This window comes from Dermacentor albipictus, chromosome 4 (genome assembly GCF_038994185.2).
Source record: "Dermacentor albipictus isolate Rhodes 1998 colony chromosome 4, USDA_Dalb.pri_finalv2, whole genome shotgun sequence".
Lineage (NCBI taxonomy): Eukaryota > Metazoa > Arthropoda > Arachnida > Ixodida > Ixodidae > Dermacentor > Dermacentor albipictus.
The window spans coordinates 116,106,385-116,123,180 of NC_091824.1; the positions used below are offsets into that span (position 1 = coordinate 116,106,385).

The 16,796-nt window shown below is 46.8% G+C and overlaps 1 protein-coding gene across 8 annotated transcripts in view; it reads right to left on the reverse strand.

The window, feature by feature from the left end:
• The window catches only part of LOC135914649 (uncharacterized), a 461,017-nt gene that overhangs the window by 396,513 nt on the left and 47,708 nt on the right, over positions 1-16,796 (reverse strand). For 6 of the 8 annotated variants that reach the window (XR_011514057.1, XM_070537513.1, XM_070537512.1 and 3 more), the window contains exon 2: positions 3,897-3,997. The exons of the other annotated variants lie outside the window; for them this stretch is intronic. Coding sequence is in view for 5 of the 6 variants with exons in the window: in XM_070537513.1 (XP_070393614.1) it covers positions 3,897-3,997 (101 nt within the window). In the remaining variant the exon portion in view is untranslated. The remainder of the gene's footprint in view (positions 1-3,896; positions 3,998-16,796) is intronic. 8 annotated transcript variants of the gene reach the window in all.

Genomic DNA, 16,796 nt, shown 5'->3' on the forward strand with positions numbered 1-16,796 from the left:
AAAGAAGAGCGAGCAGACAGCCCTGAATTAGCTTTGGGATGCAATTATTTATTTATTTATTTGAAAATACTGCCAGCTGCTTTTTAGCAGCCAAAGCAGGAGTGGTACATAGAAAATACAAAGGGATACTGTACAAGCAAAAAATGTCAAAATAAAATTCGAACACAGCAAGCTCACACACAGTGCTTCACAGATCATACTTGTACGCTACTGCGCAGAACAATATCTCTGAAACTAATGACATGAGTTGAATAAAAATTTGGTACGAAAGGAATTGCGTGCTTCGCTCACAAATGAGAAATAGCCGTTAAGAAAGAGTCAACAGTACGTTTGTTCGTTACCTCTTGTGGAAGCCTGTTCCATTCTCTTATCGTTCTAGGAAAAAATGAAAATTGATAAGCGATAGTTCTAGCCTGGGGTACAATAAGGGTAAGTTCGTGCTTTCCGCGGGTACTTCTACACGTGTTAAACTGTAAGTATTCGTCAAAATTCATTTTAGTTTGGCCGTTCACTATCGTGTAAAGCATCTTCAGACGGTGTAGCTTACGGCGTTCCTCCAGTGTTATAAGGCCAGACCTTGAACGGAGATCAGATAGTGATACTTGTCTTCCGTAGGCATTAAAAATAAACCTGAGTGCTTTGTTTTGTACTTTTTCCAGCTTACCTGGATCAGTTTTAGTGTGCGGGTCCCAAACGACATCACCATATTCAAGTAGAGGACGCACCAGTGAAGTATAACCAACTAGTTTCGTCTTGCTTGTACAGTGCTTCAGACGTTGCCGCAGTAACCAAAGTCTTTTTGAGGCTGTCGAAACTATCTTTTTAATGTGCGCACTCCATCTTAAATCGCGAGATATTTCAATGCCCAGATATTTAAATGTATCAACAAGAGTAACGCCAACGTCGTTAATTTTGTATGCATGCGATAGTGGACTCTTCTTTTTTGTTACGGTCATTCGGGAGCACTTAGGGATATTTAGGCTCATTTTCCAGGTCTCGCACCAGTTAGCAATTGACGTTAGAGAATTACTTAAGAGTAATTGATCATCTTTAGTTTGAATGGCATGATAAACAACACAGTCATCCGCGAAAAATCGGCATTGTACAGCAGTGTCAAGTGAGAGATCATTCAGATAAACAAGAAAAAGTAATGGTCCAAGGACGGACCCTTGAGGTACGCCTGAAAGGACTGGAAGCATTGAAGATTTAGAGTCACCTATTTGAACATATTGTTGGCGTTGCGTTAGGTAAGAGTCAGCAGTCATTAGCAGTCATTATAAGATAGAACCTATATGCCTTGTGTATAGTAATGTACAGTCAGTAATGCCTGTTTTTTGTTTCTCCCGCCGCGTTTTACCTGCACCGGGTTTGAGGCCACCTATATAGGACCTCTAACTAGCTAGGACGGCTGCGGTGGTGAATGCAGACGCCGTGGTCCCAATAAAATAGTAATTGGAGAGCATGCATGTTATAAACATGATCTGTGATGTATAAATTGCTCAAAATGGCATGAAGATGTCTGCGAAGCCTTTTTTTATTTTCGAAGGCAGTGCCTTTTAAGAAATTATGCATCTAATTGCATCTAATTTAAAATGCATCTAATTACGCATTTCAAAAGATCTAGCCATCCGTCCGTCCGTCCGTCCGTCCGTCCGTCTGTTCTTCCGAGACGAGAGTGCTTTGAGTTTCATAGGATCTGGGTATCTCGCTCCTTTCTTCTCGTTCATTTAGGCAATTTGAGGCTTTCCACAGGGTGTTTCAGCGAACAGTTTCAAGCATATATATGTTTTTTTAAATTGCCTGTAGCAGTTAGCACGATTCTGGTACGCGAGCTGGTCTACTCGAAGACGCGGGCATTACTTGCACAAAAAAATAGAAATGCATAATCAGCTAATTAACGAAAATTCACTAAATAAGTTCCGAACTAATTACATTAGGGCATATATTGCAATTTACAAATTCTAGCGGGTGAGACTGCAAGGCATATTCACTTGAAAAGAATTGTGCGGATGACACCATTTACGAGACATGCGCCGTCGAACATGCGCCATCGAAATTGCACCGTCGAAATTGCGGTAAAAATGCACTGTCGTTCCACTTATTTTCTTAGCGGAACGTCATTCTATGCATCGAAGCACAAGAGTAACTGGAACGCCAATGCATTTCTCCGAAAAGTTCGGGAACTGATATCTCGAACCTGTTGTTATTCTGTGAATTCCTTCCATGTTTATCCGCCTTGCGAACTCCCCGGCTAGAATTTGAAAATGGCATTATGTGCCATAAGGCAATAAATTAAAAACGTAACTAGTGAATCTTCATTAATTAGTAGCCGATTATGCACTTCAATTTGTTGTGTGAGTAATCAGCAATTTGTTGTGTGAGTTCATGAGTAGACCAGCTCATGAACAATAATTGTGCGATCAGCGAAAGTCAATTTTAAACGTTTTTGAATGCGTTTGCACCTGAACCCCTGGTATACTACACGCAAGGTAGCGAAAAAGGTGTCAGAATTAAGCTTGCAGCAAAATAAGTGTGCCAAGTTAGCGAATTGTGTGTAGTAGTAAGCGCAACTAGCGCGGAATTGCGGAAACGAAATGCAAATGCGCTCGCTCGAACTGCGCGTGCCTAAAACTTGAGCCGGCAGTGTGGCTTTACTCAAGGAAAAATATGGGCCGATGCCGAAGGTATTGCAGTCTAAACAGCAAACCACGTGGTACGCTAATGCATCCAAGAAGACCTTGTCTTTCTTCGATGTCAAACGCTTTGGCTAGCTTTCTGTTTTCTTTTCTTTTTACAGATGGGCTGTCTTAAAGATGTACTCACATGATATTTTTGACCCTTCAGTTATTGCGTTCAATGAAGGTCCTCGATCTGCAATCTCTCAAAAACGTACTCGCAAGCTTCTTGCACCTCAAATAATATGACAGCTTTTCTACAGCCAGCTTCGGTTTCTTTTCCCAGGAGGACGACGCGCCTCCAATTACGCATAAAGGTAGGGAGGAAAAGCTAGCATTCAGTAATTATTTGTGACGCTTGTAATTAAGCCATAAACGTTAGATCTTCCCGCCTACCACTTTTACGACGACCCTCATTTGGTCTATGAAATTTAGCGCTATGTAATTTATCTAGACACGTCGACAGGATTCAGGTACGACCGTTCATCTATAGACAACGTTGTAGACTTCATAACGTGCGCCTAATTAACGAAGGCCTGTAAACACGTGTCTGCTGTCTTGTTTCTAGACGTTAAAGGGACTTACGATAATGTCATTCATGAAGCCATCCTTAATACGTTATAATCAATAGGACTTGGGGGCAAGATATAATAATAATAATATTTGGGGTTTTACGTGCCAAAACCACTTTCTGATTATGAGGCACGCCGTAGTGGAGGACTCCGGAAATTTAGACCACCTGGGGTTCTTTCACGTGCACCTAAATCTAAGCACACGAGTGTTTTCGCATTTCGCCCCCATCGAAATGCGGCCGCCGTGGCCGGGATTCGATCCCGCGACCTCGTGCTCAGCAGCCCAACACATGGGGCAAGATATATATCACTGGGTTAGTAGCTACCTACAGATGCGATCATTCTACGTGCTTACCGGGGATGGTCCGACACTCCAGTATTACAGTAGCCGGGGAGTCCCTCAGGTTGGAGTACTAAGCCCAACGCCTTTTAATCTAGCCCTGATTGGACTACTGCAGAACCTATTAGGCAGCGTTCGACTCTCTACCTACGCCGACGAGATCTGTATCTGGACTGGAATGTGCGCTTACTCACACTCCTCTCTCGGTCAACATACAGGCGTTATATAAGCATGCTTGTTGGTACTAGCATTCAGCACACAAACTTCGTATACATATCCACAAATATATCCGCCAAAGTGTCGACCTACCCAGCAGCAGACAGTTGACAGCAGGCACCAGCAGCATCAGCCACGCCGAACCAGGGAGCGAGAGTAGTCTCTAATGTTCGATCAAAGATGTCCTCCCTGTGCTAATAGTGAAAAAGTGCAAACGCACCGCTCTAATCGTCAGAGGTTGTTAAGCTGCAGTGTCCATATATATATATATATATATATATATATATATATATATATATATATATATATATATATATATATATATATATATATATATATATATATATATATGTCGTGAGACTGAGCAAAGAAGAGTCCCTGCGTCAAATCGCGCAGTGGCCAGTGCTGCGGCGGTAATTGCTTTGCTTTCGCAACTGTTACCAGCCATACGAGCACCACGGAATTTTTGTTAGGCTACCCTCATCGTTCGTCTGCTTTCACGTGAGTTTGTCTTACATTTGCCTTGCCTTGATTTCACTGGGCCTTTAAAGTGTCTCCTGAGTTGCCCTGCTTTCGTGACTCGGCAAGCGAACGATTGCTCCACCTTGTCTGCCCACAGATAGCACATTTACATTACAGTCACTCGTCCCCCTAAAGCTCTTGATTTTATGTATGTGATACATTCCATTCGCAGAGAGCATTTACACAGAGTTTCTGAAGCAGCTCTGGAGCTTGGGACTTTGCCTACGCGCTTCTGTATTAAGCGATCAATTTCGCTCAGCTTCATTTTTTTTCGCAGAGAGCGGTGGTGATGCGGGTATAGGGACGTGCATTTTGGGAGAGCCAGTTGCAGTAAGTAAACTGGTCGCTATACTTACCATCAGAAAACGCATGTTCTGTTCGTTTTAAACGGAGATTGATTATTCGGGTAGAAATAATGGTGTCGTATTTAACGTCCCGAGACTTCGCAGTGTGTTATGAGACCGAGTACCCGTTCGTGAAGGGTTCCGGATTAATTTTGACCACGTAGGGCTTTTTAGCGTGTGCGCCATGCTCGGATCACAAGAGATTTTTGAGAGAGAGAGAGAGAGAGAGAGAGGAAGAAGGAAAGGCAGGGAGGTTAACCAGACTGAGTCCAGTTTGCTACCCTACACGTGGGGAGGGGAATGGGGAGTGAAAGAGGGAAAGAGAGAACTTAGGTGTAGGATGTCTACAGTCGGGTACTCAAGTCTGTTGCCCCCAGGTAGCGAAAAAGCGCTCGAACTGCTTTCTGGGCCAATGAACTGTGAGGCCAGGCTCCCTAGATCTTCGCTTCCGTAAATGGCCTGTCATCCAGTCTATTTAAGGCACACTGGAGAGTCTCACGTTGATTATCGAAGCGAGAACAGTGGCACAGAAGGTGACTGATGGGCTTTTCACACTTGCACTTAGCACACATTGGTGAATCCGCCATTCCAATACGATAGCTGTAGGAGTTGGTGAATGCTACTCCTACCCACAGCCGACACAGCAGTGTTGCGTCACGTCGTGGAAGGTTCGCTGGTAATGTAAGTTTCAGTGATGGGTCGAAGCTGTGTAAACGACACTTAGAGTTCTGTGGTGTATGCCAGCAACCTAACGTGATGGTACGAGCGAGACTGCGAAACTCTCTTGCAGCGTCGACTCTGGATAAAGGTATAAGGAGTGTCGGTGAGCCAGCCTGGGCACGTCGGGCAGCGTCATCGGCGAGGTGATTACCAACGATGCCACAATGTACCGGCAGCCACTGAAATATGATATCATGTCCTCTTTCAGAAGCGCAATGGCAGGTTTCGTTGATTTGTGACACCAACTGTTCATAATTGCCACGTCGTAAACTTCTCAAGCTCTGGAGAGCTGCTTTCGAGTCACAAAATTTTTTAGCACACTGCAGCTCTTACGCGCCCGTTTCTGAGGCGCTTCTGCGGCGAGCGTCGGCGTCGGCGTCCCTCGTAACCGAGCAAACGAGCACAGCCAAGAATAAAGAGCGACCGCGGAGCGCAGCGGTGTATGAAAGACGGTGATATCGAAAAGAGCGAGAGGAGGAAAGCGGAGGAGGAAGCTGCAACAATTTGTTGTACAAGTAACGTCCGCCTTTTCGAATAGACCACCGTACGAAATGGAATTGTGCTATCTGCCACAGGCAACCTTTAAAAAAAATGTTGAAGTATTCGCTCAAACACCCTGTATGTGGTAGCTGGCTATTGTACCTCGCGGAAAATATTGTGCCGCAACGACCGTATCCTCCTCCTGCCCCACTCGTCCCCCGCTTACATCCGTCCTCAAGTCGACTGTATTGAGCTATGCTGTGGCACATTAAGAACTTTAAATGCACAAAGTGACTTCAGATACCATCGCAACGTATACACGCTTTCCTTTTCGAGGCACACCCACCGCGGTGACTCAACCTCTATGGTCGGCTGAGCGCGAGGTCGCCGGTTCGATTATCGGCCGAGAGGCCCTCATTGCGATGCGAGTTGCAGACACGCTCCTCTACCGCGCTTTGGGTACACATCGCTAAACCCCGTGGATTTATCCTTGTCAGGTACAGGAGTTGCATGTATTGCAGTCAACCCGTCCAAGCCATTATAACCCGTGATTACAACTGAAACCGCGTTTTCCTTTCGAAGAGCTGATGGAGTGATTCTTTAACCCATTACCTCGCGCATAGTTTCGGCGGTGTAAAGCAGAAGGGCGGTGTAAGCAGAAGATGCCTGTTTAAAAGTTTGCGAACTTGTATATAGAAGTCCCTGGCTTCACCGTTAAAATGTTTTTCTTTTTTATCTATATAGTTTCTCCCTACTGTTGCATGGAAAACGCCTGAACGGCATTGACCTCGTATTTTCAGAGTGCATCCCAAGCCGTTCGAAATGTTTCAGTTTGCGGTAGAGGGTGTGCTGTAGTCCGCGTCATCCTTGCGGGCTGTCACATGTATACAACAGTTATTACGAGCCGCAGAGAGTGCTCTCCTTTTGAGCCGCGGGAAGGTGAAGCATCTTTCGTGGAATGTCCGTTTTTATGTCATAAGTTAGGCTACACCTATCGCATCACCTATCTGGACGTTCTACCTTTCGCGTGCTGGAACGACCGAAAAAGAAAAGCCCGGAAATATGCTGTCCAAGAAAATGTGTTACCATTTGTTCGTGCACTTGCGAAACAAGTTTTCGGCCCTCGAGACGCCGACAAGAAGGAAAGCGAAATAAATGTCCCTGCTCTAGCAAACGTGAACCTGCGTCCGCGAAGAAGTCGTAGCAGACACAGTTCACCGAGGGCGCGGAAATTAGATCGCATGTGAGCTACACCAGTGCCAGCTATGTGAGACACGCGGAGATCGGATATTACAGTGTTGCTGCTGTCACCGGTGCAGGGAGTGGAATCACCAGCGCGCAAGGACGGCACCTTTCTGCGAACTGTTTTCGTTCAGCGAGGGACTATATCGCGTATATTGCGATTTACGCGTCGACCTTACCGCCCCGTAGGCCTGCACAACATTTCTCTACATTCGGACACGCGTGCTGAAGGTACGGTGCGGTACGCCGCCTGACAGACGACGAACTTATATGCGGGACCGCTCCGACCATGGCACCCGACCTTGAATGGCTCACTTAACATTACAGCATGCTGAACGAATGTCCAGACTTCTTATACAACAGTGAGGGCGGTGATCTGAGAAAGTTGGTTATTCGCAGTGAACCTGTTTCAGCGCTGACATACATGGGCATAACAAGGGAGACACAAGGCGCTCGAAGCGCAACTTGCAACTCATTTATTTCGAGGAAAAACAGAGGTTAATATAAGTGACTTGGTATGCGCGCTTTGAGCGCGCACACTGTTTTACCAAAAATTTGTAGATTGTACGATGAGCATCGTGCATATGATCCCGTTTAATTACGGTAAGGTTTACGTAGGCCAGTCTGGGCGCCCCATCCACGTGCGAGTAAGAGAACACCTGGCTGCATACTATTCATCCGAAGGGACACATCTAGCCGCCCACTGTAGGGAATGTGCTTGTTATCTTGTATTGAAAGATACTCGGGCTATCTTCAAGACCAACAACCAGCGCACCCGTGAAATGGCAGAAGCCTACCCCATAATGAAAATAGATAACTGCGTCAGCCACCCCTCGGTCTTGCAACATGATAAGGAATTTAACTTTCTCGAGAGTTAGACTTTCTTTAATTTATAGCGTTGCCTTCGAAAGTCTTAACCTGTCATGCGCAAGTCCTCCTACTTCATTTTTGCGTCTATATTTGTTTACTTTCGACAAAAAAAATTCAATTGTGAGTAAGCACCTCGTCCTGTCTCTTGTCTTCATTCTTGTCTTTGTGCACATTTACAGCTTCAAGATGCAAGTAAACCAACTAGACCAGTTGTCCACGCTGCTCCTTCTACCCAGAATTTGCTTTGCGTGCTGGGTCACGTCAACGTGCTGCACCCGCGCATAGTTAGGCAAACGCGTCCTAGGAGTCCAAACGCAACGCTGTACCTTGTCATATCGCTGTCAATGTTTCGCCCCTTGAACGAAACTGCCCACATTTTTCTTTCCCACATCCAGTTTTATGAATTCTTATATTGCCTCGTCCTGACGTACGCGAAACAACCCGTATAACGGGCCGGCTTCTACGGTTTTCTTGGTAATATTCTCAACGGGATAACGCTTGGAGAGCGATGAAAGGAATATAGTGAAAGGAATATAGCTTTAATTTTTGTTTCTTTTTTTCCTCGTGGAAATCTCTCGCCCACTTTTAATATCCAAAGTGAATATACCGTGGAAAGGGGTTTTTTTTTAATAGCGACGCCGGGGGTTAGTTGAAGCACGAAGAGCGCAGTCCTATTGTTCCGTGCCCTCGACAGCAATCTGGAACGTGCCCCGACGTGGAAGAGAAGTAGGATGGAACTGAGCGACGAAGCTTTAATTTCTTGCGCTCTAGCTTTGGCGATTTTGTCAAAGAGGCGCAGCGAAAGTAGACTATCGCTTCTTTTTGTCAATATCGTCTCGGGACTTCAAGAAAGCGGTTGAGTAAGGGTTGACGTATGCGACGAAGATGGGCTACGAAGCGGCAGGAAAAGTTAAACTCATTCCACTTCACTGCACTGTCAAGTCTGCTCATTGCCGAAAGCTGATGCTTCAATAAGAAGCACGTCGCTGAGATGAGAAAGAATGGTTGGAACTAGAACATAGGATTGTCTTCTTTTTTTTTCATTGCTTCCCTTCCGCTTATGCAGCACTTTGTCTCGCTGTCTCCACTGACGCGTTTTTTTCGCTCCGGGATCGTTTCAAGATAAGGATCGTATGACCCATTCGGTAGTGGCCCTGCAAACGACACACACAATTACGGGCGAATGGTCCACGTGAAGGATCACAATATGCAGATGCATACGGAACACAACATGCTGGTCCGCGCAGGAGCGATGGTTGGATGGAAGGAAACGCCAGTGGTATATAGACGGGGACTATTTTCAGAGTCATCATCAAATGAATCTCATACTGTCTTCTTGGTTTCTTACACGCGCATGACTCGAATCGTGGCGTTGGTCTGGAAGCATGAGTAGCCTCAGCCCTGGTATAATTTCAGAAAGTTCCGTGTGTGTCAAAAGCTCCAGCCTTAAATAATGAAGTTACGCAGATTGAGTAGATGTTTCCAGTAATGCTTGTGAAAATGGGATAATGGGATATGGGAAATGGGATAGTGGGATAACCTACGAGCTAGAAACTGTGTCGCCCTTACGGCTACGACCCACACGCATTCAACGAGTGACGACGTCTCGGAAGAAGAAATCACCTCCGCTGAGACGCACTCCCTTTGATATAAACGAAAAAAGAAAATGCCTATGGTAAAAGCGATGTTCTTTTCACCTTAGAGGCGAGAGCTGCGATGTTGGATATGCATCTTAAGCGCTGTGCTAAACAAAATTCCGGCCGAAGCTGAATCTTGTTCCTACGACTACACATGGCTCCGAGCGTCCAGAGCAACGTAGAGGTGCTGAACCGCCAACGGAGGTCCTGATAAACAAACGCCCACCCTCGCGCCCTCCGTATGAGCTCACTTGAAGCTAATGGGGACAAGCTATAGTCTAGCTATTCCTTGGCGCGAATTCCGGCCCTCGTGAATTACCGGAGAAGAATGAGCCTGCTTATCGCAACGTTAGCTCAGAATGAGCCATCAATCGAGAGCCCGGTTTTTCCTGGGCAGCGTTCCAACCGGAAGAGATCTACTGCCCCTGGCAAAGGCAGTGTACCAGCGACTAAAGAGGATGTGGGTTAGGCAGATCATCTATACGGCTATAAGAGCAATTCCAGGAAGAACAACGTTTCCTGCTGTCGAGCGATCAGCCATGTAGGCCGCTTTCATCTAAGAGCGCAGTCTGTTTTCCTTTTCATAGATCAGGCCATAGTGCATTCTAACGTAATTTGACCAAGCAGACTGAGTAGTGTTAGGATGGATGAAAGCGATTCGGCAAGAAGGATCACATCAAGTAAAGTCTGCAACAGCGTTGAAAGTTTCTCACTAACCACTCGCAATTGGTTTCGGCTAACAACTGCTAGCTACGCGCAGTACAGTCTGGCGTACTGTGCACATGGCTCAATCCTGGGTTCACCTCTTTTAATGCGCTGGTAATCTAAGGGTAACTCACACACTTTCCGGGGCTAAGTGTCCGTGCTTCTATATATCTAACCATTCTCCCACCTACCTTGTTCACTGGTTAGTCTATGGTCGGGTAATGCATGGGGCTGCTGTCAGAGGGAACACTGTTCGGAACCAACCATCGAAGCACCTTGGGTCACTGAGTACGTGGGAATGTGTACATATGTGCCGCTCTTCAACGAACTTCTTTCACGCCCACATAGGTCACTGTAGATGCTAGAATGAGTATATACCGCTCTTCAATGAAACTTTTAGACGCCCACTTGGAGCGTTAGGTAGGAGCCACTCGGTCTGTGCCCCTCTTCAACAAACCGATTTCACGCCGGAATGGGTCACTGTATATGCGGGACTGAGCACGTGCCTTTAAATTTCTGTGATGCTGGGCGAACTGGAATGGCTTCCTCGAGGACTGAAACCCGAACCTTCAGCAGGCTGCGCCACAAATACACTCGGTATGGTGCCGCTCTTCAATGAACCTCTCGCCTATTTGGGTCCCTCGGCATGTGTCACTGGGTCTGTGGCAAAGCACGCACCGACGCACGCCGCGTTTCGTCTCGGAGACCAGGCGGCAGATTTGTCGGCGGCGCCACTAGGTGGCGCAACGTGCCCAGAAAGAAGCGCGAGAGAGAAGCCCGGCTGCCGTATGACGGGTTTCTCGGCGTTCGCACGCCCCGGCGCGTCATGCATTTCAGAGGCCACCGCAGGCTTCACAGCGGCAGCGATTGCTGGAGCCGAGTGTTTTGGGGAACCGCGAAAGAGGGGTACCGCTGCAGTCCAAACCTCGTAACTCGTTTCGACGGTGGCAATACGTTGTGTCGCTATATTGACTCAATGCTAAACGCATTACCGCCGACAGTCATCGAGAAATGGGTCCTGCCGAATATTTTTGAACTGCATAACGCGCAACTCCCCTTTGTATATTTCCTGACAAACTTTAGGGCACAATGAATGAGTAAAAAAATAAATAAATAATGTCACTGGAAATCACTGGTCCCCTGGTATCAAAGCGCACGTGGTATACTGACGGTCAGCCATTTTCATCCACCTAGGTTTGTTCAAGTTTTCCGTGTGTCCTGTAGTACATGAAAGGACTGCAGCCTATGAACGAATGTGGGTTCAGCGTCAAGGTTATCGTGCCTTTCGTGCAATGTTTCTGCAAACTTAGGAGTGTTCTCTTGTGAAAACGTGGCCGGTTTGCTGTAGATGTGAGTGGTGCATTTAAATGCCGGTTTGTGAACTTGGACAGAGCTATTTATCCGCCTAGGTGTCTCTTTCAACCACTCGATATCGAGTATTTGTTCGAAAATTATTTTCCTCGAGTCACTTTTACAGCAATATTACTGGCCTCTATTTAAAAGCATGGCAGAACACAATGAGAAAACTAGTTGATCGTCCTCTGAGTGAAGACAGTACCTGAACACCGTCCCCAGCGATCATCGGCTCAGAAGGCATTGAAGGCACTTTTGTGCTTTCTGAAAATATCTGGTTTCTACAAGTGGCTTTGACTCTAGTACTGTCCGTGCCCCCGCCCCCTCTCTCATTCTCTCTCTCTCTCTCTCTCACTCACTCACTCACTCACTCACTCTTTCTTTCTTTCTTACCCCAACGTAAGGTAGCCAACCGAACTATTGACTGGTTAAAATCCCTGCCTTCCTTATATCTCTCTCCTTTTCTCTCTCGCTCTCTTTCATAGCCCACTGAAAGTGACAAATGCCATCAAAGGAACGGGCAACCAGACAGGGCTATTGTTGAACATCGGTAAAATGTCGAGTATGCGTGGAGTCAGTTGTCCGGCACGTCAGTCGGCGGCTGCTTCAACTTAAAAGGCGAGGAATACTCGCTATGGTAAATCCTCGCGGCTTTCGCCATTACCACCCAAAATTGCCTCGCGATGGCACGGCGTTCTTCGTGCGTCCGGTTTCCAATGGTGCCATAGGCGCTCAAAGCTCCTCGGTGATCAGCACCCCCCTCAACATGCAAATCACAGTCGTGGTGCAGTGAAAGCTGCCAGACGAGAGTGGTGGGACGAAAGGGGAAACCGGACCCCTCGCAAATCTCCTCCGCCGTCAGGCCAACGAGAGGAACTTCAAATGCGTGGACGCTTAATTCCCATGCAAATGCGGCCGCCGCGCTCCCTTCACTTGAAAGTCAAGCGCGCCGATGGCTTGTCTAAAGATTAACTCGAAAGATGAGACGTGAAAAAATTCGCCTACAGAGAAGTATCGGCTTGCGAGGGCAGCGATGCAGTGACGTCACAACCGTTCTGCCGCTGCCCGTGGTCGAAACGATGCATGCGTTATGGAACACCACCCGCGAAACTCTTTCGAGATATTTACCCGCTTTCTTTTTATGAAAAGCGAGGACAGATACACGGCATTCGCGTTAGTTGACTGCGAAGTGTCTCGGTTCCTATCTGTATTTTCCGTGGTTTCGTTTGTGTGCTTGAGTTGCACAAGACAGAGCCTTTCTTTCGAGGAAGTTTGAAAGTTGAGTTGGCCTCGGTGACTTTGTCTAATACATTCTCTCTTTTCCGTTCCTCAGCGTTAGCACGCGCCCTCGTAGAGTACGCTCGCGCGCCTTAGGAACCGCATATGCAGGCAAGCCTTCGGCAGAAACTTTCCAAAAGATTGGCTTGAACTTGGCATTTCCGATGGTCCTTTGCTTGGTGCGCCCACAATAGCGTTTTAGCCACAGGAACGTTTGTAAGGCCCTCTACAATTGGATGTGCGAGACAAAAAGAATTGCCTGTTAAAATCTTTTTTTCCTTTCTTTTTTTATATATTCTCACATTTATTGACTGTAATATTTTCTAATTATTGACTACATATCTGCAACAGTCAACCATCCAACTTTAAAATTCTCAGTTTCTGTAATATTGTTTCAATTTTGTTTTCTCGATAGTTTTATTTTCTTGAACCCTCGTATCGCCGAATGCATGGTGTTAAACTGAAACCCGTGACGTTTAAGTTGAAACAAAGTTACGTGGATGTCTCAAGTACACAAGCATGACGTGGAATACATTCAGCACATATCTCAGCGTCTTCAATGAAGCGTTTTACGGCTCTCATCCCTTTGATGAATGAACTGCTTTTGATGCCTGTGGGTCTAACAACTTGGCTAGTGAAAAAGGCCAATGTGGGTCAAGTAAACCGAGCTTTTGGTTTGCTACCTGTTATTGCAATAGCGATCATATTGCTACACGCGTGTGATATTTGATTGTTTGAACGAGGCACGTGGGAGCCATCACTACATCGTTTGTTCGCTTACCTCCAAAAGCCCTAACCTTCGTTGAATTGGCCTCAACGGCAACCATGCCTGATGACGACTATATCGTCGCACCTATTTGTGATGCCCTCCTGGAGCGCGACATCTCTGTGCCACACTCCGCCGTAAGCCTTGGTATCGCATGTACCTCCCCGTTATTAATTTTGGCTTGACGAAGCAAGTGTTACCTGAAAGCATAGCGGTGGCCACGCTCCGGTCAGTGACAGACGACCACGTCACTGCTTTTGCAGCCGACGCGTCTCCAGATGTTCCTGATTACCCCGCAACTCCACCACAATGTTACGCGAAGGATGAGTCAGTAAGACGAGCAACTATTTACAGGTTATATTTACAACAGCGGTTGCAGCGCTCACCGGTTAGATGATGATGATGATGATGTCCTTGATGAGTTTGGCGCATACCCACTCACGGTGATTGGTCAAGAGTCGGGAAGACTTTGCTTATGTGTTCAGGAAATGAATTTAAAAATCTCTTGCGTAAATTTAGGCGAGGAAAATTAGGTTCACAGCGGGAGCCCAGTTCGTTCTTCCTCCTCTTTTCCCGAGTGATGACGCCCATGGACCTCGTTCAAACCATCAAATATCACACGCGTGTAGCAATATGGACACTCGAATGTCGGTCGCCACCGTGATGTCACGGTATCGACGGTGCACATTCGACTTGCACAGACGCTATGTATCCGGAGCACTGCAAATTGCGAATAACGGCCGTATAACATTTCCGAGGACCCCCCCCAATACAAGTAAGTTTCGATCCGTGCCCATAATTCAAATAACTAACTAATACATTTCAATCCTTTTCCACACATCACCACTAATATCCTCCCCCCCCCCCCCACTTTATTTTGTATTTAAATATAAACTCGGTGAATCGATCTAGTTTTCTCAGTACTCCACATATAAAGTTTTTATAGCGCTCTGTAGACGCACTACCCACACCACCGTAAAACTGGGAAGGAAAATTAGGCAATGTTCTCTGGTTGCCCCTGGAAGCTATCACGGAAGTATGGACTACTGGCGTAATCCCAGACACTTGGCGCCATGCGAAACTGGTAGCTGTCCCGAAGACAGGCGGACCTGCATAAAAAAACCCCTCGTAAGCCCTATATCCCAAATCACGACGTTTTCTTTTCTTTTCTCCCACGTAGCATAAAAAAAAACATGAGAATAAATTGGGAGGGCAGGGGGGAGAGTAAGCCTGCACCGCCTTTAGGTATGACGGGCATGAAGTCCAATATAAAATCACGACGCTGTGAAAACTGATCGAACTGATCGAGCGTGGCCTCGCGAGACCCCTGACAAGGTGGCTCGAGTGGTATACCATTCATGAAGAGGGCTCCGCCCTCGCGTGGGAAACGAAGATGGGCTTGGGCAGCTTTCTTGCGTGTAAGAGGTCGCCCTCGCCGCATTCGAACAATCCCGATGGTGGACATCATTAGGGCCTTCGACCATGTCAGCCCTGAAGCCAACTGTGAGAGCCCTCCACAGGCTTCACCTCCCTAGTCGCGTGTGCGCGTTCGTCGAGGCCTTCTTTCGCACCCTAATATTTCCCAAAAAGACTTCTTCTTGGGCAAGTTGGTGCTTAGATTTTCTAGGTATACTTTGTGGCGCAAAATACATTTTTTCGCGCTTCACTGTCTTCCTTTCTTCCGTCCCTTTTCAAGAAATGTATTTTGCGCCACAAAGTATACCTAGTAAATCTAATATTTCCCGTTCACCTGTCTGAGCACGCAGGACTGTTCACGTCTGATAGCGATGTCCGGCAAGGCTCCGTACTTGCATGAATACTCTTTAACATTGCCCTCCTGTCTTGGCTTGGCAACTGGCGGCGATTCCTCACACTTACTGCACTAGAACCTCGTTATAACGAAGTTAAAGGGGAAACCTAAACTACTTCGTCATATCCATTACTTCGTTATACCGATCATTGCCATTTACAGTATGTAATATTTCATTTAGTTTCACGCAGTCTCGGAGGCCACGCCTAGCTGCATCAGCAAAGCGCGACTCGCCGAAGTGGGAGAGAGAGAAGTGGATGCAGTAGTTTTTAGCACGCCGCGCGCAAGCATCATCATCGACACGCGGCGCGGCGCAGCTATTCGTAACCTACGAGATTACAATCTCGTAGAGTGCGCCTAGTTTCGTCAGCTACGTGCTGCTGCAAGATATAAACGAATGCTTGTGCGCGCGGCTACGCGCGGCGATCAGAAAGACCAGTGTTGCTCTAAGGCGTATATTCAACGCGAGAATTCGGAACTGCTTCGCCGAACAAGTTCGGAACCCGGCGGAAAGCGTTACGCTCGGTGCGCAACGGTTGGTATGTTTGGTTTTGGAGTCGAATCTAGATCGTCATATTCATTGGCAGAAAAATTTTAGTTGGCTAACATGAGGATTTCATCTCTATGGGCATTTCAAGAGGAATCGCGCTTACTTCGGTATGTCCATTATTGCGTTATATCTCGTTTCATTATAACGAGGTCCAAGTGTATATCACATATGCCAATAAGATTAACATGTGGACGGCCCACCTTGATCTCTCCCGCAAGGAACGGGTACTTCAAACGGCCCCAGATGTTACAATATAGAACTAGAGACACTATAAAACAGCATATATCTATGTAACAAACAAGTACGAGCGCTGCCTGTTGTGAGACTGGCCCATTCGACTGTTCTTAAGGCCGGAACCTATACTGGAGGGCTCAACTTCTCGTGTTTTGGGAATCAAAATTGTTCACACTGGTTCTGCTTCCTAGTGTCTCACGGAGAGCGCAAAGCAACCTGCTGCACAGACGATACACACGATTCGTCGTATTTTGTTGAAGTCTGGCGGTGCTCAAACCAACACGGTAAGCTGCCGTGTGAAGTCCGTACTCCAGTTTCTGCCTCGTACACCAAACTCAGCTCCACTATCTCACGAAGGCACAACATGGATGTCTCGAGTCAATTAATCGGGACGCTATGCCTGCCACCACGGGGCTGCCGCGTATGGCTCCGGTTCCCACTTTACACGGTTAATGAGATGGTGCGTCATCACTGTTACTCCC